We start from the raw sequence: 21,244 nt of genomic DNA, 5'->3' as shown, positions 1-21,244 counted from the left end.
ATTCGTGTATATCGCGTCGCCGTCGCGACCGTTCCGTGACAGTCGGTGAAGAAACAGCGGTACGTTAACAGTGCCAGTGGAGCGAATTTGCTAGCTCGTCGATAATCCCTTTCTCGTTCACAGTCCTTCACGCCGCGGCGACGATGAGGAAACTCTACCTGTTGATCGCAGGATTATTCTTGCTGGCGGGTAAGCGACCCCTCGATACCACCAACGAGATCGGTTCTCTCTTGGCACGAAATCTTGGAACAAAACGTGTCTTCGATATTTAACGCGTTTATTTGCTCCCTAGGATTCGTCCGGGCCGAGGATGAGGTCGAGGAAAACACCGTGGAGAATGATCTCGGCGCCAGCCGTGAGGCATCGCGAACAGGTTGCTACCTTACAGTTTAATCTGCGAACAAAGAATCGATTCGCTTATTATCCCATGATTTTTGACAAAAGTGTTGTAACAGGTGGGAGGGGTCCGTTAGAATTCAACATTTAGCCAAATTATTCAAACGTTATAATAGAATTTAGAAAAGTGCAGGTTTATTTCACCAAAGTAGAATTTCTTTCATGTATAATACGATTTGTCCAATTCTTGAGTTAACCTGAAATTTGTATGATCTGTTGGATAATCATTATAAATTTGTTAAGTACATTAACAAGATTTTGTCTAAAAAAATTAACCTGAATTAAGTCCTTTTTCTTATCTCATTTATATATAAGTTTCATTTCATATTATTTATAAGAATATAAACTATTGCATTACACATTCAATATTTAAATTCTGTTGCAGATCATGAAGCGGTACAAAGAGAAGAGGAAGCAATAAAGATCGATGGTTTAAATCCTGCTCAGCTAAAAGAATTAAGGGAAAAGGCCGAGAAATTTGCATTTCAGACCGAGGTCAATCGCATGATGAAACTTATTATCAATTCCCTCTACCGCAACAAAGAGATCTATCTCAGAGAATTGATCTCGAACGCATCTGACGCACTGGACAAAATCAGATTGCTGTCTCTCACAGATAGGAGCGTCCTGGAAACAAATTCTGAATTGGCTATCAGAATAAAAGCTGACAAGGAGAATAAAGTATTGCATATAATGGATTCCGGTATCGGCATGACAAAGCAAGATCTAGTAAACAACCTTGGGACCATCGCAAAGTCTGGCACAGCTGAATTTCTGGGGAAAATGCAGGATGTCACAAATACTCAGGACATGAACGATATGATCGGCCAGTTTGGCGTAGGCTTTTATTCCGCGTACTTGGTTGCGAATGTCGTTGTCGTTACTACCAAGCATAATAAGGACAAGCAATATATTTGGGAATCTGACAGCTCTAACTATAGCATTGTTGAAGATCCACGGGGAGATACGTTAAAGAGAGGAACGACTGTAAGGTATGTCGTTACAATTATTCTTAAGCAAATTTATCAAGTTTGAAAGTTTCTCGACAGCCATAATTATAATATATATTTTTATTTTCTACTAGGTTGTAGAAATAATATTCTAATATTGCGTTTTTTTTTTTAACTTTACAGCTTACATTTGAAGGAAGAAGCATCGGACTTCCTAGAACCAGATACGATAAAGAACTTGGTGAAGAAATATTCGCAGTTCATCAATTTCCCCATATATTTGTGGAACAGCAAAGTTGTACAAGTCGACGCGGACGAAGTGGAAGAAGATAAGCCTGTGAAGGAGGACACGGAGAAAGATGATACCGAGGACAAGGAAGATGAGGAGGATGACACTAAAGTGGAAGAGGACGCGGATGAAAAGAAACCTAAGAAAGTGGACAAAACGGTGTGGGATTGGGAATTGTTGAACGATTCGAAACCAATTTGGACCCTAAAGCCAAACGAAGTCGACGAACAGGAATATATTGAGTTCTACAAAACACTCACCAAAGATAATCAGGAACCTCTGGCAAAGACACATTTCGTTGCGGAGGGTGAAGTCACATTCAAGTCCGTCCTGTTTATTCCGAAGGTTCAACCGACTGACAGTTTTAATCGTTATGGTACCAAGTCCGACAATATCAAGTTGTATGTCAGGCGAGTCTTCATCACTGACAAGTTCACCGACATGATGCCGAGTTACCTGTCCTTCATTCGTGGTATCGTGGACAGCGATGATCTACCGCTCAACGTTTCGCGCGAGAATCTTCAGCAACACAAGTTGATCAAGATCATCAAAAAAAAGCTCATCAGGAAGGTATTGGACATGATCAAGAAGATGCCCAAAGAGGATTATCAGCAATTCTGGAAGGAATATAGCACAAACATCAAACTAGGCATAATCGAGGACGCTCAGAATCGTGCGAGAGTGTCCAAGATGTTACAATTCCACTCGTCGGCGCAGACGGAAATGACCTCTCTACCCGAATACGTATCCCGCATGAAGCCCAATCAGCAGCATATCTACTACATTGCCGGTTCGTCCGAGGAAGAAGTGAAGAAATCGCCATTTGTCGAACGGCTGGAAAAGAAAGGCTACGAGGTGCTGTATCTGACAGAGGCGGTGGACGAGTACGCGATCTCGTCATTGCCCGAGTTCGATGGTAAGAAGTTTCAGAATGTAGCAAAGGAGGGTTTCACGCTAGACGAGGGTGAACGGGCGAAGGAACGAATGGAGCAAGTGAAGACGACGTTTGAGCCTCTAGTTAAATGGCTGAATGACATCCTGAAGGATCATATCAGCAAGGCGCAAGTGTCCGAGCGTCTGACCGATTCGCCCTGTGCCTTGGTTGCCAGCATGTATGGCTGGACCGGCAATATGGAACGTTTGGCGATCTCGAACGCACATCAGAAGACCGATGATCCACAGAAAAGCTACTATTTAAACCAGAAGAAGATTTTGGAAATCAATCCGAGGCATCCACTCATCAGAGAACTGCTACGCAGAGTCGAGGTTGACTCGGCCGATCAGACAGCCAAAGACATCACCCTGATGATGTTCCGTACGGCAACTTTGCGATCGGGCTACATGCTACGGGAGACCGCTAGTTTCGCGGATAGCGTGGAACAGCTAATGAGGAAGAGCCTGGGCATCTCCTTGGACGAGGTACCCGAGGAGGAGGAATCGCAGGACGATGAATCGGCAAGCAGCGAGAAGGTGTCGGATGTCGATGCCGAGGACGAGAAACAGGAAGAGGAGGAGGAAGACGAGAAGCACAAGAAGCACGAGGAGTTGTAATACAGCGATACATTCGAAAGACTTGTTTTAGAAGCGTAGCTATACAATGTATAGTTAAGCTCTCCTAAGATGCGACCTTCATTGTCGCAGGTTTATAAACAATTTAGATATGTACAACTTGATGATATGTACGTTAATTCAATCTGATATCGTGCAAATTTTCGAAATCGTCGATGTTAAAAGGGAAGGTAAAACGTATTTAAATTCTTTTTCTACATGAAACGCCATTAGTCGCAACATTGTCATCCCAGACATCGAATCGTGTCTAACATCGATATCAGTTAAATTGTAGATTTCGAGAGATTTAAATATTTATTATATATATTATCATTTCAATCTTCCATATCTTTTTAGTAACGTGAAGAGAGTATTGACTGAACGTTACTGACGTATGGTATGTTTGTGATATGTGTGAATGTATTTGTACATGAAACATAAAAATTATATTAAAGAATTAAGTATATCTACTGTATTGATGTGTATTTCATTAATATTTCAAACCTAAAAGTAATTATATATTTAGCTTTAGTAGATCATTGAGTCTAGAATGAAAAGAAAAATTTATTAATACATTTGTTATATAAAAATCTTAAAATTCAAGACTATAAGATTAAATAAAAAATGTTTGAGATATTTATAGGCTTATGACAAATTAATTACCGTTTATGCATTATAATTAAAGATGATGCAGACGTTTATTGAATTTCTATAGATCGAGAGTCCAATATTGCATGTATTAAATATTAAAAACTTAATTTGCAACATTATAATACATGCATGTATACAAGACGGCTAAAGTGTTACAGATATCTCAGGAACCATAAAAATGTATGATCTTGTTAAAAAGGTATTCATGTTTGTTAAATGTACGTTTATAAAAGTACAAAATTTTGTTATGTATTGTTTGATGATAAAATGAATCAATTAAGAGTAAGTACTAGGAGCGCCATAACGCAGCGCTAAAAAATTTACGAGATAACAATAAACAATTATACAATACACAATTACCCTCGTTCTCGTGCAGCTCGTGCTAGAAAAAATGTCAGCTTTTGTCAAACAGGGTAATTAATTTAACGCAATCGCGACCGCGAGTCGCGAGCAGAAGTGCGTTCGTTGGGGAGGAATAATTTTGGACGCTGAATCGGCTGGGCCAGCTGGTCCAGCTGGTCCAGAAGCAGAGAGGCACAGAACGCGAACGTATCGCGTTTTCGCGTTTCGAAACAATGGCGCGTCGCGCAGTTCCGGGCTTCCGGCCGCCATGGGAGCCAGCTGCCAGCCGCCAGGATCGGCTCGTTCGCTCGTGACGTAAGGGGACGCGACGGGCCGGCCAATCGGCGGGGCGGACCGCGCGCGACGTGCCGGGCGGCGGGCGGTCTGGGGCGGTCGCCGCGCGCGCCACCGGTACCGGGGTGGTCATTTCCGTTTTCGATTCCGACGTCATCCAACTCCGAAAGCCCGTGTGTTTTGTGTTTCTTTGGGGCCACGATGATTATCGCTAATTTAACGTAAGTACGCGGCACGCCGCGGTGGCTCGCCCGGACCGTCCGGACGTGTTCGCGAGGCCGCCGGGAACCGGCACGGCCGCACGTCCCGCGTGCTCCGTGACGCGAGGGGGCCGCTTTTACGATCAGCCGCGCGCGACCGCCGACCGATACTCCGTCGACCAATACCAGGACGACCGCTCCGATTCGTCTGTTTGGTCTCTGTTTACCGGTCGTCTGTCGCGCCCCTCGCGTTTCCGTCGCGTTCCCGTCGCTCCCGATTCGGGATTTTCATTCGATATATTAACAATAACGGTCCCCGTCCCCGGGGCTGGGCCCGTCCCACCATCATGGGACCGGTCCTCGCGTGCTCGCGAGAGAGGCCAGCCGGCGCGGAGCGGCGTGAACGCGTGAACGCGTGAACGTGAACATCAATCTCCCGACTCCCGACAGTCCCGACTCCCGATAGTCTCGACTCCCGACGTCCGCGTAAACAAAGTAAATGGCGCCCCGACTGCTCCCTCGAAATTCCGACGCGACGCCTTCGCTGTTCTTCGCTCTTCCGCAATGCCGGTCCACGGGACACGGCAGACGGCTACACGGGGAACGGGGACACAGATGATAGAGATAGAAATTTCTCGCTTGCCATTGTCACTTCGTTGAGAAGGAGTGGGAAAGGGGCGGGGACGTGGCGAGGGGAAGAGGGACGTAATTTACGAGGCAGCGAGTCTTGCGAGCCAAATAAATTATGTCGCCCCTTGATTTCTCCCCCTTTTTTTTATTTATTAGTACTTGTAAAATGTAAAATCAGGAATGTTAAGCAAATGGAGTTGTCGTCTAACAGCTGACCGTGATAGAGCTCGTTTGGTCACGGTCGAGACTGTATGGACTCTAGACAATCAAATCTATTAGAAACAGATTTTGCCAAGTATCTGCTACAAATCTTGTCGACAGAATGTTAACAGAAATATAACAAAATCTCAAATCTGTTAACGGAATATGATAATTGCTCATTGCTCGAGTGCGAAAACTGAGCAGAGTTGCTGTTTCGTAATATTATATTTAAATGGTTACATTTTGATGGTTACAAAACGACGTAGAGCGTAGACTTTGCTCGATTGCCACTGACAAACTGCTAATAGACTGCTGACTGCTAATACTTTGCTCACTGAGAACGATTGTAACATCGACAACCTTATCCAACTGTCTATTGATATTGCTTCTGAGAATACATTACCAATTCTTTTCTTTTGCAGATTGAAACTTTTGAAATTGGAATTAGGTTTCTTCATGTCTTAAAACATTTCAAAAACATACCGACCATAAAAGAGCAAACACATTGCTGGTCTTAAGACAGAAAAATAAGCAACCTACAAGGATAGTAAAAAAGCTATTGTGTACATAAAGAAAAACTGAAGGAAACTTAACGTGACTCGTGACTGGAGTACAATTCGGAAATATTAAAAACATGGGCATTCAAGACTTGCAAACTTTCCTGGACAGCAATTGCGTACAAGGGGGATCTATACCTGTAGACTTGTTGAAAATAGCGCGTATGGTCGCTCAAAAATCACAGCGCAATCGTGTGATTAAAGGACAGCAGCTGCATAATTTCGGTAAATTGAGACTAGTTCTCGACGGAGAATGTTGCTTGGATCGATTGTATGGTGGATTTTTCTCAGGTAAATAATAAAATAACATACTTTGCAAAATTCTTATTCTTGAATTCTTAATAAGAACATTCAGTTTAAATATTAATATTATTACTTTAATACAGATTGGGCTTGTGGTGGACAATGGAACCGTATGCTTCAATTTCTTGCTGTTCTTATACAAGCAATGGAAATGTCGGGTTTGGAGGTAGCTGTATTCTTTAATGGATGTTTCGAACCTCTTCGGAGAGCAGATTGGGTGCAACATCAGTTGCAAGTACGCGCTAAAGTTAACAATGTAAGTTCGTCGCATAGTTATATTACATTTTCAAATCAATTGTATGTGGACAGCAATTCAAATTTTAAGTCTTTTTTTGAAATATTAAGGTCTTGAAACATATAACAACGAAAGGTACGCCGCCACCGAAAATCTGGTGGACTCCTCCTGTATGTTTAAGGACCAGTTTACGTATGGCTCTCAGGCATCTGAATGTCACAGTTGTAAGTTAACAAATATCTGTCTTTGTTTTTTTTTATCATATCTTTGCATTTGCAGTTAAAATATTAATTAAAACGTGGTACAGTAGTGTGTACATTGCGTACAATAATTTTAAAAATCTATAAAACGTTACGTAATCCAACATTATTATTATTTTAACAGTTATGTAGCATGGACGACCATCACCAAGAAGTCATTGCTTATTGTCGTGAGAATAATTACAATGGACTGATAGCTGATGATGCGGAATACGCTGCATTCGATCCTCCACGTTATTTCTCATCTGAACAATTAAAACTTACGTACAAGGTATGTATTTTTTAGTAATAAAAATAATGTATTTTGTGTGATAATTTATAGCGTCTAACAACTATATATTTTTTTATTGTAGGGTTCTCTCGATACAAAAGAATATATGCTTTCTGAACTCACTAAAGCTCTCAACATACCATCTGACAGACTGTGTATATTGGCAGCTTTACTTGGAAATTACATATTGACCGAAAACGACTTGGCCGATTTTTACAAAAATAACAATATTAGCACCAACGTGCTGAATAAGACAAGCGTTGAACAAATGATTAAAATAATTGCGAATTTTGTCAAGGAACTTCCATCTGCAGAATTGGATGTGGTCTCACAAAAGGTGTTTGGTTCCGTCTCCGATCCAAGATGTTCAAAATTGAGACAATCTGTTCAATACTATTTAAACGGAACAAAAGAGGGATTTTTACATTATAAGCCTGTGAAACCGACAAAAAGTGAGACTTTTTAATATTAACGTTTTCCAAATACGATCTCATTATTAGATAATTCCAATATATTTCAAAATTGGGATATACTATTGGAGAATATTTTCTATTCATAAATAAACATTGTTTTACACAAAGAAAGTAAACGTTTTAGCTTTTAAAATAGAATTCTAGAAACTGAACATAGAAGTAGATGGTAATTGCATATATATCTATATTGTTAGCTTTAGTTTTAATGAAGTTTATATTGAAAATAAGTATTAAAAAACTGATCTTTTTCAGTCCATAAACTGGATTCCAAACCAAGCACACAGACTCAATCAAACTTATCCGACATACCATCAGCTTCGGAAGGTGATTCTAATTTGGAGACGTCGAGATTTGCCTCTGAAACTTTGGAAAGCGAACGTGAAAGTTTGAACGCGTACAAACAGGCAACAGCTAATGCAAAGACGGCGCCGCAAATTGTGATCGATCCACCTGGTATTCAAGGTCACGGAGATGTCGATGCCATACGTACAGAGGAAGAGCAAAGTATGTCGGTTTAAAAAAAAAATCGACGGCCTTTGTCTATGATTTATTAATATTCTATCTCAAATGTCTGTAATTTTTTAAGCAGGCGACGGACATGCCATCAATGGTACTCACAATCTCTTGATAAGCTCGTCAAGTTCGAGTAGTAGCTCCTCGGCGACATCGCCATCTCATGCAACAGCCGATTCTGCGAGACAACCGGAGAAATCGACTAATATTCCTACTACATCACCAGAAGTTATGCGTACCGCCTCGGAACGTCATCAGAAGGGGCTTATGTCACCGTACATCTATCAAATTCTCATTGCTGGTGAAATCAAATTACCGGTTCTTCTAGAAGACGAGAATCACCGTGAATTTCCTTCTATTCATGTGATTTATAGACCAATTCGACAAATGGTGTACGCAATTCTTTTTAATCTCCATCACCGGATGTATCTAGCTACGAAAAGTAAAGAAAAAGGTGGTAAGTACGATGTTGGTTTTACAAATTATGGAGATTCGTCTTTTTGTATTAAGTTTTTATTTTGCAAATTCATTCAAACAGATAGTGAACAGGTCGAGATACCGGATGTAATAATAAAAGAATGGGTATGGTCCAAGTCTAATCCATATCAGACTCCTGAATTAGTGAAAGCAGAGCAGATCGGCTGGGGCGTGCCTACGATTCAACGTTTGTGGTTTGGGTAAGCGGTTTTATATCGATTAAATTAGATATACATAATAATATTGTGGATTAATTATAGAATTAATTAACTTTCTGTAGACTCGCATAAGTTTTATAAACTGACAAAGTTTCCTGTTCTTCAGCACAGTCATAGATGATAAGCGGCGAAGACTTAGGGGTTTCCTGACTTGTATGAGATCAGACACGCCTCTCATGCTAAATACTTCATACGTACCGCAACATCTACTGGTCATGGCCTGTGTTTTAAGGTAAACATTAAATATGCTTATTTCAGTCGCTTTTACCAAAATTTTCTTTTTGAATTCCTTATATACTACAAATGAAAAGTGTAAGAAACTAATGTTAGAATTAATTTGATTAATAAATGTTTTTTTTAATTGTTTCTTTCGTAGATACATTATGTCTTTTTCTGACAAAATAAAAATCTTGCGCCGTCAGGAGTTAGACGCTTTCATTGCGCAAGCCTTTTCACCCGAGCTTATGAATGCTCAGTATTTGCAGGATTTGCAGGTAAAATAAACATATACAATTTTTTTACACTACAGCAATATTGGTTCAGGCAGTGTTTGAATAGACCGACATTTAATATGTCATCTGTATACAGCTTCCATTAGTGACAGCACGCGGTGTACAACTGGCTACTTTATTCATGGCTGGTGTCGAGACCGCATTGTTAGCGAACGATGCTTGTGGCGCGCCGATTCCATGGTTAATGTGCTGTCCTTGGCTTTACTTTGACGGAAAATTGTTCCATCATACGTTGGCTCGTGCTACTATCGCCAAAAACTTACTGGAACTATGCAGCGGTCATATCGACCGCGTTGTAAAAGTCGAGAGGATGAGAAAAGCTATACTTGAGGGAATTAACGTTGTGTTTGCACGACCACCTTTACCTGTTACACCAGGTATATCATATTTCTTTCAGCCACGCATTAATGTTTTCTCCTTCTTTATTTATCTGTCTCTAATTAGGACGTAGTTTTTCGAAACTCTTGACTCTTTAAAATTTCTCTTATTAATCTCTTCTCTTATAATAATAATAATAATTATTAGGACGTTATAGTCTTTGAGTCTTGGCCTTCTGAATTAAAATCTGAGGTTTCTTTTCCTTAACAGTTAGGTTAGTAACAAATTAAAAGATTGTTAGATTCACACCCAACTTCCATCTTGGAGGATCATTACAAATTTAAAATCCGTATGATAATAGTACGTAAAATGAGAAATCGAATCCGAAACTTTCAATTACAATTACCAATTTCACCACTCTTTCACACAGAGTCACGCGGTATCTATTATCTCTTATAAACCGAGTTAAATATATAAAGTGAGAATCGAGATTGAATTTGAGACCTGACGATTACAAATCGATGCGGAGTAATGCCCCCAGCCATTAAGTCTACTGCTAGATATAAACCTCCCCTAATGTTTTCTTCCATAGCATTTAGGGATTTTTTATTATAAAAAACGCTGCATTAGCCATGCACTACCCCATTATATTTACTTATATTTACGTATCGTAACTTAACATATTTAATGTGACATTTAATGATTTAGCATTACAATATAAATGGTAACGTGAAAAGAAAAAAGTGAAAAAGAGAAAAAGAATTAATATAACAACTTGTATAGATTAATTGGTACAGTTTATTTGATAGGTAAAACACGTTCGAGTTATGGTATAATTACCCTTATCCGATGTTTTTTTCTCTTCATTAAGAACTCTTCCAGTTTCCTTAGCATCCTATGATCTTTCATAATAGGATGTTTTCGGATGGAAGTAGAACAAAGGCAGCTAATGTTGCTTCGTGGGGTTCATCAATATAACCCTACGAATCAATAAAACTGCGATAAAATATCCTGATAAATAAATGCAATTGATAAATTTTTTTGTATGAAACAAAATTGCTGTACATAAGAAAACATATTTGTTATATGTACGCAGATTAATATGTAACAAAAACTAATCCTACGCGTATTAAGAACTAATAATCTCTTTGTAACAAAAATTACTCTTACGTAACATTTTCTTCTTTGTCTATAATATATGTATAATTTTTATCCTCTCGTTTATGTGACATTTATAATAATCTTACTTATTATTATCACAGGTATTCGTGTATCAGTTCCCTCCAATATTTTGCCTGCTAGCTGTACCATTAATGATGGGTTAATGCGCGGTCGTGGCAGTGGCACGTTACCGCAACGCGGTTTAATGCGTCGTCCAATCCCTTCGCGTGGCGGTCAACTGGAAATCGCTGGTGTCGTAGTTGGTCAATGGGGCCCGAATTATGGACAGCCTGGTCGACTTCCGCAACCCTTGCAGGGGCACCCCCGTGGGCGAATTCCACCGCAGGTAAGATATAACAACATATTTCAATAGGGTATGTGTATTGCAATTTCATAACGATGGCTCGATATCGTTGCGTGTATATGGAGTAAGAAGCACACGATGACGATATTCTGGACAGATTTTAGGGGAACGTTCGAGATATTGAGTAGTCCGCTTTCACTATTTAACGTCGCTGGCGTGATCGGATAATACGTGCATTTAGGAGGGACATCACGTAAATCAATTTAATGCAGAGTTACATGCTTATATAGTTTTTATATAGTTTTTATATGTAGACATTCGACACATCATGGAAATAAATCGAATTATGTATTTGAGAATGTATATTTTAAGCGGAGGATAGATAATTTATCCTCGTTATGCGGCTTTATACGTGTTGCTTTATTAGAATGAAAAAGAAATTATTTTGACATTTATATTTACATAATGTTTTTTTTGTAGATTGCGATTTTGTATTATCGCATGTTTTTTTATATGTAATATGGACACTGTTAAAATAAAGGTTTCTATATATTTTAATTCAGAGTATTATAACTGGTGTTCCTTTATATATATATTCTTTTTAGGTAATACATATATTATCTCTTTTCGAGGTAGTCTTTCAATAAAACAAAGCATGTATTTCTGAAGCATGTATTTAAATTTAAATAACTAAATGATGTAATGAAATCATATAAAATTGCATAGTTATATATAAAATATTGTAGATAAAAAAATTACATATCTATTTTTAAAAATTCATTGTCTTTTCGAGAAATATATATTATAACACTATATAGTCTTTTTTTGCCTATTATTCTTATACCTAATAATTCAAGTTACACATGTGTATTTGTAATTTAATTATTCAACGTATATCGTTATATCGTAACTTTTATCGATATAGAAATATGATTTTACATATATACTATTATTAAAAACTAAAAGTAATATTTGTGAGGAATTCGTGAATTTGTATATTATTAGCATAATTAAAAAAAATATATATATAATACACATATATATATACACATATATGTGTATAACAAGGTAAAAGTACGCGCGCGTGTGTATGAGTCGTTTTTCATTTTCTGGAAAATCTTAACAGAAAGACAAATATTACTTGAATAAAACAATGCTGGATCTAATATAAAGTAATGAATTTTGGTCATAATTATTGATAAAAAGTAAGTTGTTTCGACTCTTCTGCAGCGTGTTCTCATAAGAATTTATCTTTTGAAATATGAATTTCCAATTTACTTTAGATTAATTTACCTTTTCTGCATTTGAATTGGATTTAGTTTGCGTTACTTCTTGTCAAAATATAAATAACTTTGACGATTTCTCGAGGATACTATATAAGACACATGTTATAATTCTGTCTAATTTTATTTAATTGAGAAAAAGATAAATTTACATAAATATATATTTTAAAATGTAATTTAAAATCAGAAATAATATAAATTAGAATATACATGTAACATTTGAAAAACCTTTAGTATGTATTATGATTTTAAATATATCGGACTATATTAAACGTCGTATCAGACGTTGAAACATACCATAGCGTGTTTAAGTGGGAAATGAACATTTTGGGGTTTTTTTTATACAACTCGAAAAATGAAGTTTAAACGATCTATGTTCATATAACACTTTCTTGTTTTGAATTTCTAGGTTTTCCTTCTGAAATATTGACCTAGAAATCATTCTTAGAATATATTATAGTATTTTATTTAGACAATGAATTTTATATATATTATAATTTAGATAAATTGTGTTTTGTAGGTAACTTCTATTGGTGGACTTAAATACGGTCTTCCTCGTGGATTTAATCCGATAAGCCGACCGACGTTTCAAACACGCGGGGCTACCCGTGCTCCGATCGCTGGACGTGGCAAAAAGACTCAAATGAAGGTAAAAATATCTTGTAGGTAAACGAGAAAAATATCGGCGGTGATGAAAACACGAAATCGAATTTGGAATCCTTACCGGAGAACTTAAACCGATAACGTTTTTGCGTGTTGAGTAAAGTTGAACAATGAAATAACACGCATAGCTAATCTGACACACATTCACAAATAAACGTAATTTAAACGTAATTTGTAAGGTGATTGTAGGTATTTCTGAAAATCGTAGGCGTATAAGACGAGAAAAATATCTAGCGCGAGTAATTAGCTTGGAAATTTTATTTTTTGCTCACCGAGAGATTGTTCTTATCATTGAGATGTTCAGGTCTTATGCACTAATACTCTTCTGCTCGTCTGCATATTTCTTAATGTACGCTTTTACGAAAATGTGAAATATTACATTTTACAAGAGAACATATATCTAAAAAATATGTGCTTCTTATTATCTTATTATCTTATATTTTATCTATATTGCAATATATTTAAATCTCATCGAAATCGAGAGAAAGGATAATTTGATATGTTTTCTAGTAATATATAGAAATTTTAAATATATTTTTATTAATTATTTAGGTGTCCAGCAAAAAGAAAACTACTATTAAGAAGACCAAGGAAACTGAGAAGAAAGACAGCAAGGGGCGTGGTATCACTGTTGATGGAATTACTGATTATAAGTGAGTGTTTGAAGCTTTCCTTTATCCTAAAGTACATATCCACATGTACTTTATAATCAAATATTTATTGATCTTTGCGGCACAAGAAAATCTTTGGCTTTATTATGCTCATTTTATAAAGAACTTATCTCTCTCTTTGATAATATATTTTTATTCAATTTAATTTTTATTTAACAAAATAATTGTATAGATTATATAGATTTAATATAACGACTTGTATAATTGTATATTTTGTTTTCAGTGAAACTCAAACCGATAACGCTCGTGCACTACTGACAAAAGACGCACTGCCAGTACCAGGTCAGTTTGATGATGCAGTAGAGAATGGTAAAGGCATGGAAAAGGGACAAGGCGATGCACCGCTCGTTACTGCGGTTGCCACGGAAAATTAGATATAAAAGAAAAACTTCTCGAAAAATGACTGTACGCCCAAATAATGACTCAAGACTGTTAACAATCTACTTATATATTCTGAGCAATTGTGCACCAGTAACATTTAAATATCGATTTTCGAAATTGTTACACAAAAGTTTTTGTTAATTCTTAATTACAAAATTTAATATTATTAAATTAAATTAATTATTAATTTAGATCAAAATTTTGGCTGATACTTCTCGGGGAAATCTGTATATTATCCGCAGATTATACGGCTTATCAAAAACGTTATCCTAACTAGACTTATTCAAATACTCTGTTACCATTTGATATCAGACAATGTAGAGCAGATTTATAATCGGTAACAGTTATTATGACTTAGAATTATATGAAATTTATTTGCAATTATCTGCCTTTTTTTTTAAATTAAAACTAATATAAAAGTTTAACACATTAATGAGAAATTAATGTAGAATATATTGAAGAAAACAGTTTTTTTATCTTCAAAACATTGATAGCTATTTAAAAACTATCTGTCTCTAAATGTTACGTGCACAATAGTTCTAAAGCTCTGATGGGTCCAAAATATTGATCTAATAATAGGCGACAAGAAATCTTTACTTACGGTGTCTCGATAGCACGCGGCACGATGTAAAGATTTTACCCGTTATTGACGTATGCGATATATGATGTCCTCACTGCCAAACGTACCACTCTGTATAAGATAGAAAGACAAAAAATCGTGCTTGTGCTAAAAAAATGATGCGAGCTAACCTTGCTCGGATTACCATGGAATGGAACTCGACTGATTAGTGTATGCATGCGCTAATTTTACTACTCAGAACAAATCGTCTCAGCTGCTATAAGTATTTAATTCTTAAGAAGTGTGATTATTTTTTTTACATGAAAATATATATTTTCCGGTATTATATGAAATGCTCGCTACGATGTATCTCAGTGATTCGATCTGATCGACAAGGGAAGTAGTCTGATATACACATGGACACACATACGCCATATTACACATGATAGCGCATAATTGATTTTTGTAGATAAGAACTATGTCAGACGGGACACTGAGATAGTCATTAGCACATGGAGACTGATGCTTTTCATATAGGTAAAATATATATTTATATATATATACATATATTATTTAGATTAGAGTTCTCATGCATATATTATACGTAAGTTGTGCCTGTGTAAAGCGTGTGAATGTATTGTACCTGAGTACGAGTGCATGAGAGAAAATTGTGAATATTAGAGCGTGTGCAATTACAAGAATGAATGAGAGAGAAAGAGAGGGAAAAAGGAGAACGAGAGTAAGAGTAAGAATGAGAGCGAGAGTGAAAGCGAGAGCGAGCGAGAGAGAGAGAGAGAGAGAGAGAGAGAGAGAGAGAGAGAGAGAGAGAGAGAGAGAGAGAGAGAGAGAGAGAGAGAGAGAGAGAGAGAGCCACGATAATGATGTACATAAACGTGGCATTACATCGTTATTATATCGTTATAAACACGTATAAATACGGATATATTTACCGTATGTATATGTGTGTACGTGATCTAGATCATATATTTATTTGCGTTGGAGAATTGTGTGAACGGGTTTCCTGAATGGAATTTGAGGTTTAGATACGATACCGTTTCTATCTAATAACAGACTTGAGGCTTATCATAAGGGTGTTTAATATAAGAGATTGTTGAGAAGTAATCCTTATAATATGCCTCATATTGTTTAGAAAATATGCTACACTACGGTGCATATGGTATAATATGTTAGTTCTAAACCATTAGAAACATTTAGTTTATTAAATTTATATTAACACTATATTATAATATATAACAATATATTATATATATATAAATTAATTTTATGATAAACAAGTTTATATTTGTGACGGAAATTGAATGATACACGTTTCATATTATAAATATATAATATTATCATATTATATATAATATTTATATTATAATAATTGTATAATATGAGATGTATATATTAAATCAATTTCGACATTTTAGTTTGATGAAAATTGACATAACACATAAAAAATGTCACAAATTGGTTGTTAAATAAAATATTTAAAGAAAGAATTAATTTTATTGCGTTTAAAAAAGAAAACGAGCTTCTGGTGTAGCATATTTCGAGAAACATTTTTCGTTTAATTGTACATATGAACAGTTGCTTTATAAGTGACGTAGTGTGATTGATATGCTGTATATATACAGAATCCAGGTGCGTTGATGTTTATTACGCATCGGAATAGGAGATGATTATGTTAAAAATATGCTATTTATGTGTAGAATAGTCTAAAAGACTTTCTACCAAAGATCATCGGAGTTTAAAAGAGATAAAACGAGGGTTCTTTTATCAATAGAAATGATATATAACAGCGAAATAACAAGACAGCACGACAGAACACGATTATTAAAATAAGTAACAAAGACGAGGCAGACACATGTCTAAGACGTGTGTACGAAGGTGATTAAAGCGAGTAAAAAGAGAAAACCATTTATTGAGATAATATAATGAGATATGATGATAAGATAAAATGTTATATTTTTGTAGATTTGTTATTGCGTAAAATGCATTAGGACAATGAGAAACTTTATATAATTTGAGTAAAGTGACAGTTAACGAGTCTGAGAATAGTTAAAGGAGCAAGATCCTGTGAGAAAGAGATAGAGAGAGAGAGAGAGAGAGAGAGAGAGAGAGAGAGAGAGAGAGAGAGAGAGAGAGAGAGAGAGAGAGAGAGAGTAAGAAAGAGAGAGAGAGGGGGGGGGTGAAGAAAGACAGACGAAAGTGCTTTAAATGGCATGTTAAGAAAATGACATCCGCGGATAAATTTGCTGAAAAAATGAAAAAAAAAAGAAACGAATCCCATGTTCCCCTACATTTCCAAAGCTCTCAGTTTCCTGAGTTGCATGTAGGAACAGGAAAGAAAAAAAGATATATAACGTATATATGAATAACAGAGAAATGAATTATAACTAATAATGTCAGCTTCGATGTGCGCGCTGAGTGTGAGTGGAAATAATTCGACCGTTTTACGCGATGCATATGCGAAGTAATCAACATTTGCTTAACACGTATTTGTCTCGACGAGCGTCTGTAAATCATACGTTTCACGGATACATGTAATATGATTTTTGTAATCATTCGAGTCTCATAACGATTGCGATTAGCGTACGAACGCTTACGATTACTTTGCAAGGTACGTTGTAATGCACTAAATATCGATCGCCGATACGATGTTCCTTTCTGAAGGTAAATTTCGAGAATTGACAAAGCCGCGTTCGTCTCGAACGCGTACACACATGTTACACACATAAATACATATAACACGTACTAGAAGCCGACCTTCTTGAATCTGACGAAATACGAATTTGAGAGTAAAACGCCACTTTACGCTTTTACGTAAAGATAGATGATTTTCTTTCTGAGAAATCGAACTCTTGATATAATACCGGATATAAAACAAATAAAGACATAAATAACGAACGTATGCAACGTGAACAGTTGCCGCTGCTACTGATACGAGTATGCAACAATAATAATAACGTGAAATAATTTAATGTAAACGCGAAGCGTAATGCAAAAAAAAACGAAAAAAAAGGAAAAAGATAATTCACATTTGAATATACAACAGAAAGCAGAAATGTTGAAAACAAGGAAACTCGCATAAAGCATTAACGACGTAAAAAACAGGCGCGCAAGCCGCCTGCTTTTCGTTGTAATAAGTAGAAAAGTGGGGCCCACGAAAGTCGTCTATGATAATACCGTGACATACCGTTAAAAGTTATAAATAATCTATCGTATTTATGAAGTAACAATCTATAATGATCTTTGAAACATTGTGTGTTGTGAACAGATAATTAATAACAGGAAAACAAATTTATTGTGTACACCAAGTAAATACTAAACTCTCGATAATCTTGCTGGAATGACAAACGACTGTTGTAACGAAGAAACGGTTGATTGATTCGCGCGGAATTCATTTTAGATTGACGTGTCGCGCGCGTTAATATACGAGACGTCGTTGCGAAATATAACGCGCTCGATTTTTCGAAAGGAAACGGCTAATTCTCATTTCGTTTCGACGCTACTTATCTAGCACGGAGTATTAAACGATGTACCGCCGAGTATAGGATTCACGTTAATTAACACTTTTAAACATGTATTCACGAACAGTTATATCCTTTATTCAGAAGAAAAGTCCCGCTTTCTTACACATCTCTATAAGTTACCGTCTTCTTTCTTTTATACCTTATAGTGCCTTAGGTTGCCCCGCGAGAATCTTGAAAGAAAGAAGATTGATGTTTAATTTCAATAACTTGTTTTAAATGGTAGTTGAGGTTGAGGGGAGGAAAAAGGAAGAAGAAAAAAAATATGTATTATATATTACGTTTCACGTATTCTTTAGATGTGTACGCGACGAGAGAGAGACGGGCATCGTGTCACATATGTATACCCGCGTGTTTTTCCTTATCTTTTAACTTCTAACCGTAGCCTGTACCGAGTAGAATCGATTTTCCATAGCGATCCGACGTTATAAGCATAATAACGAAAGAGAGGGGCCAGCTTCCGGGTTGCGCCCTCGACACTCATAAATTTTAAGTTTTCTCCTTAACGTAGCTTTGCTTATATACGTAATATGAGATATAAACTAAAGTAACGATAGAGCGAACGCAAGTAATAATGTAATAAAGTAAAAAGATTAAAAAAAGAAAAAAAGATATCGATGTAGATGAAGGAAAAAAAAAAACGCATGTGGGCCCCGACACACACCTTATAATATTCTTATTAAATATTACATAACGTATAATACTACGCTATTATTTTTCATAGGGGAGGAAAAGATTACCCGCATACGCGCGATAACATATGTATATTTGATAATCATTAGTACGTTTGTTTTCTCCGTTTTCTTTTCTTTTTTTTTTTTACTTTCTCTTATATCCGAAGAAAGGAAAAATGTAACGACGCGAAAGCGCATGGGATATATTAATTCTATCTATATAAAAAGATGAACGAAATATACGCGTATTACACATTTATGTGGATGTATCTGTGTGAGAGAAGAGAAACGCCCTTTCAAGCTTTTCAACTTAAGGAAATTGCACCGTGTTTCGGAATAGTCGCCTGTCGCTCGAGTTTCCGGTTTTACGAAGGGGAAAGAAGGGTGGGGAGAGAGAGGAAGAGGGCGGATGATCGTTCGTTGATCCGAAAAACTGTACATGCGCTCAGCTGTTATTGATAATTATATAATTTGACTTGGATGGGTCGGTCAGCGGTGGCGATCACGATCTGTACTATGCAATCTGTGAATTCGTTTCGAATCACCTTTTTCTGAAGCACCATTCCAGTGCCCCCCGACTGATATGTGCTATTATCGGATAGACAGAGAAAGAAAGAAACGTAGAACGTGTCTCGCGACCAGTGGAGAGAAAAGAAATCTATGAAGTAGAATGAGAAGCCTTTTTTTTCGCACGAAGAAAAAAATTATATTTGTAGCACGTCGATTGCCGTGATAATCGATTAACCGAGGGAGATCGCCAATTCGCACGTAGCCGATCCATTCGCGGTCCTCGCATTTAATATAAACGCAGCTGTATTGATGTATTCTTGTTGGATTATTAATACCATTGTAAACCATTTACTGTTGTAACATATACCCAATTCATGTCTGGTGTCGAGCAGAGCTGATTCTAATGCTTTCGCTAGTTCGAGACGAGCCGAGGGATCGCGCGCGTAAATTTCCGAGTAACTCTATTATTCGTACGACTTCCGTGATCCTGGGAGGGTTGTTGCACGATTTGGGAAAAAAAAAGAAGCCAAGAGGGGAAAAGAGAACAAAGAGAATCAGTGCTGACGAGAACACGAGGCAGAACCGAAAAAAAAAGATTATCGTAACTCTAAAGACACATTTAATCTACTTTTAAAAACGGATACATATTTGGAGAGTAGCAGGTAAAATAATTAATATAAATGTAGTGGCAACTCTATATAATATTACTGCAAAGAGAGAGAAAAAAAAAGAAAAAAAAAGATATGTACGAATGATTATTCGAAGTATAAAATGCGAAACGCACTCTTAATGGATGTTATAACAATTTAGAAACTACTTAAATTGCATTATTGATACTCGCTGTAAATCTGGCTTTTGGAGCGCAAGTGCTCTGCGCTCTTCTCGTGCCTCGCGAGCCGTCGGCTGAATTGCGAAAATTTTCCCGGGAGAGAAAGCGAGAGCAGAGCAATTGATCCAATTGGCAGATAAATTCAAGTTTCCTCCTTTTTTTCAAGAGCATAATATTTAACCCTTTATTTATCTTTTATGAACGCACCTCTCACAACACACATACACACGCGAAATTAGAATATTTAAGGTTTTGTAGAGTCCTCCGCGTTCAGTTTATAAAGTAGCCCTGCGCGGCATGTTGTGCAGCTTTTGTAAAAGATAACAAACTTTCAATCGAGTCCTGTAAGAAGCTCTTAGCATGAGTAGGGAGGAGAGAGAGGAGAGAGAGGAGAGAAAGAGAGAGAGAGAGAGAGAGAGAGAGAGAGAGAGAGAGAGAGAGAGAGAGAGGAAGGAGGCGAGAGATTCGGATATGGTTGGCTGGTATTTTCGGAAGTTTAATGATTTATTGAAAACGTGTTGTCATGTCTTGAATACAATTAAAAGAATATGAAAAAATTACATCCTGAGCGAGTACTTTACTTCCTAAGAGCGTACGTCCTCCTATATTATTACAACTACAGAGTCATGTTTGTCCAGTTATAATATTGTACTTACATTTTCGTTTTATCCGCTTATAATGCTCCATCGCGCGATATTGATACGAATAATATCATTTCTTTCGAAATCTTCGTTTGATTCTTCTCGATGTGAGGAAGAATCCTTTTTGACCCAGTTCTATCGCTTCTCCAGAATTCAACTGTCCTTTTTTTTCATTTGTAAATAGTTTATGTTCTATAGTTATATATCACGCGTAATTTCTTTCGGAACATATGTCACATATTTCTTTTCTTAATTATCTAATTATATTTATCCCGTCTTGTATACATATTACATATATCATTCGAGTGTTTGAAATTCACAAATTCTTTCTCCTTCAATTCATATAATTTTTCATTGCGCATTTGTTTTGCAGCACATATTCTATGTCTCGTGT

At 36.7% G+C, this 21,244-nt stretch overlaps 2 protein-coding genes across 4 annotated transcripts; both read left to right on the top strand.

The window, feature by feature from the left end:
- Positions 1-25: 25 nt before the first annotated feature.
- On the top strand, positions 26-3,658 carry Gp93 (heat shock protein 90 Gp93). The gene is made up of 4 exons (XM_071716641.1): positions 26-189; positions 293-373; positions 782-1,388; positions 1,530-3,658. Exons 1-4 carry the CDS (start codon positions 144-146, stop codon positions 3,184-3,186), a joined length of 2,391 nt encoding a protein of 796 aa, XP_071572742.1. The 5' UTR covers positions 26-143; the 3' UTR covers positions 3,187-3,658.
- Positions 3,659-4,534: 876 nt separating this feature from the next.
- LOC139778584 (constitutive coactivator of PPAR-gamma-like protein 1 homolog) lies at positions 4,535-20,769 on the top strand. 3 transcript variants are annotated; one of them, XM_071716587.1, is made up of 16 exons: positions 4,535-4,691; positions 5,924-6,349; positions 6,445-6,617; positions 6,707-6,820; positions 6,981-7,127; positions 7,210-7,579; positions 7,853-8,104; positions 8,190-8,570; positions 8,652-8,790; positions 8,915-9,040; positions 9,185-9,302; positions 9,397-9,697; positions 10,901-11,145; positions 12,907-13,035; positions 13,602-13,702; positions 13,944-20,769. In XM_071716587.1, exons 2-16 carry the CDS (start codon positions 6,136-6,138, stop codon positions 14,092-14,094), a joined length of 2,961 nt encoding a protein of 986 aa, XP_071572688.1. In that variant the 5' UTR covers positions 4,535-4,691; positions 5,924-6,135; the 3' UTR covers positions 14,095-20,769. The 3 variants fall into 3 exon arrangements, with proteins under 3 accessions (XP_071572688.1, XP_071572687.1, XP_071572689.1); XM_071716586.1 differs by having other exon boundaries at positions 8,187-8,570; XM_071716588.1 differs by lacking the exons at positions 12,907-13,035; positions 13,602-13,702; positions 13,944-20,769 and adding an exon at positions 11,261-11,661 and having other exon boundaries at positions 8,187-8,570.
- Positions 20,770-21,244: the final 475 nt, after the last annotated feature.

The sequence above is a fragment of the Temnothorax nylanderi genome, unplaced genomic scaffold, assembly GCF_030848795.1.
Source record: "Temnothorax nylanderi isolate EJ_2023f unplaced genomic scaffold, tnyl_v1.0 TNYL_tig0189_pilon, whole genome shotgun sequence".
NCBI lineage: Eukaryota > Metazoa > Arthropoda > Insecta > Hymenoptera > Formicidae > Temnothorax > Temnothorax nylanderi.
The sequence above is the reverse complement of the archived record's forward strand: the minus strand, read 5'-3'. Positions and strand labels throughout refer to the sequence as shown.

Coding starts and splice junctions, on each gene's coding strand:
- Gp93 (XM_071716641.1), top strand. CDS start 144: ATGAGGAAACTCTACCTGTTGATCGCAGGATTATTCTTGCTGGCGG. Junction 374..781: donor CCGTGAGGCATCGCGAACAG/GTTGCTACCTTA, acceptor ATTCTGTTGCAG/ATCATGAAGCGGTACAAAGA. Junction 1,389..1,529: donor AAGAGAGGAACGACTGTAAG/GTATGTCGTTAC, acceptor TTAACTTTACAG/CTTACATTTGAAGGAAGAAG.
- LOC139778584 (XM_071716586.1), top strand. CDS start 6,136: ATGGGCATTCAAGACTTGCAAACTTTCCTGGACAGCAATTGCGTACAA. Junction 7,580..7,852: donor GCCTGTGAAACCGACAAAAA/GTGAGACTTTTT, acceptor GATCTTTTTCAG/TCCATAAACTGGATTCCAAA. Junction 9,041..9,184: donor GTCATGGCCTGTGTTTTAAG/GTAAACATTAAA, acceptor TTTCTTTCGTAG/ATACATTATGTCTTTTTCTG.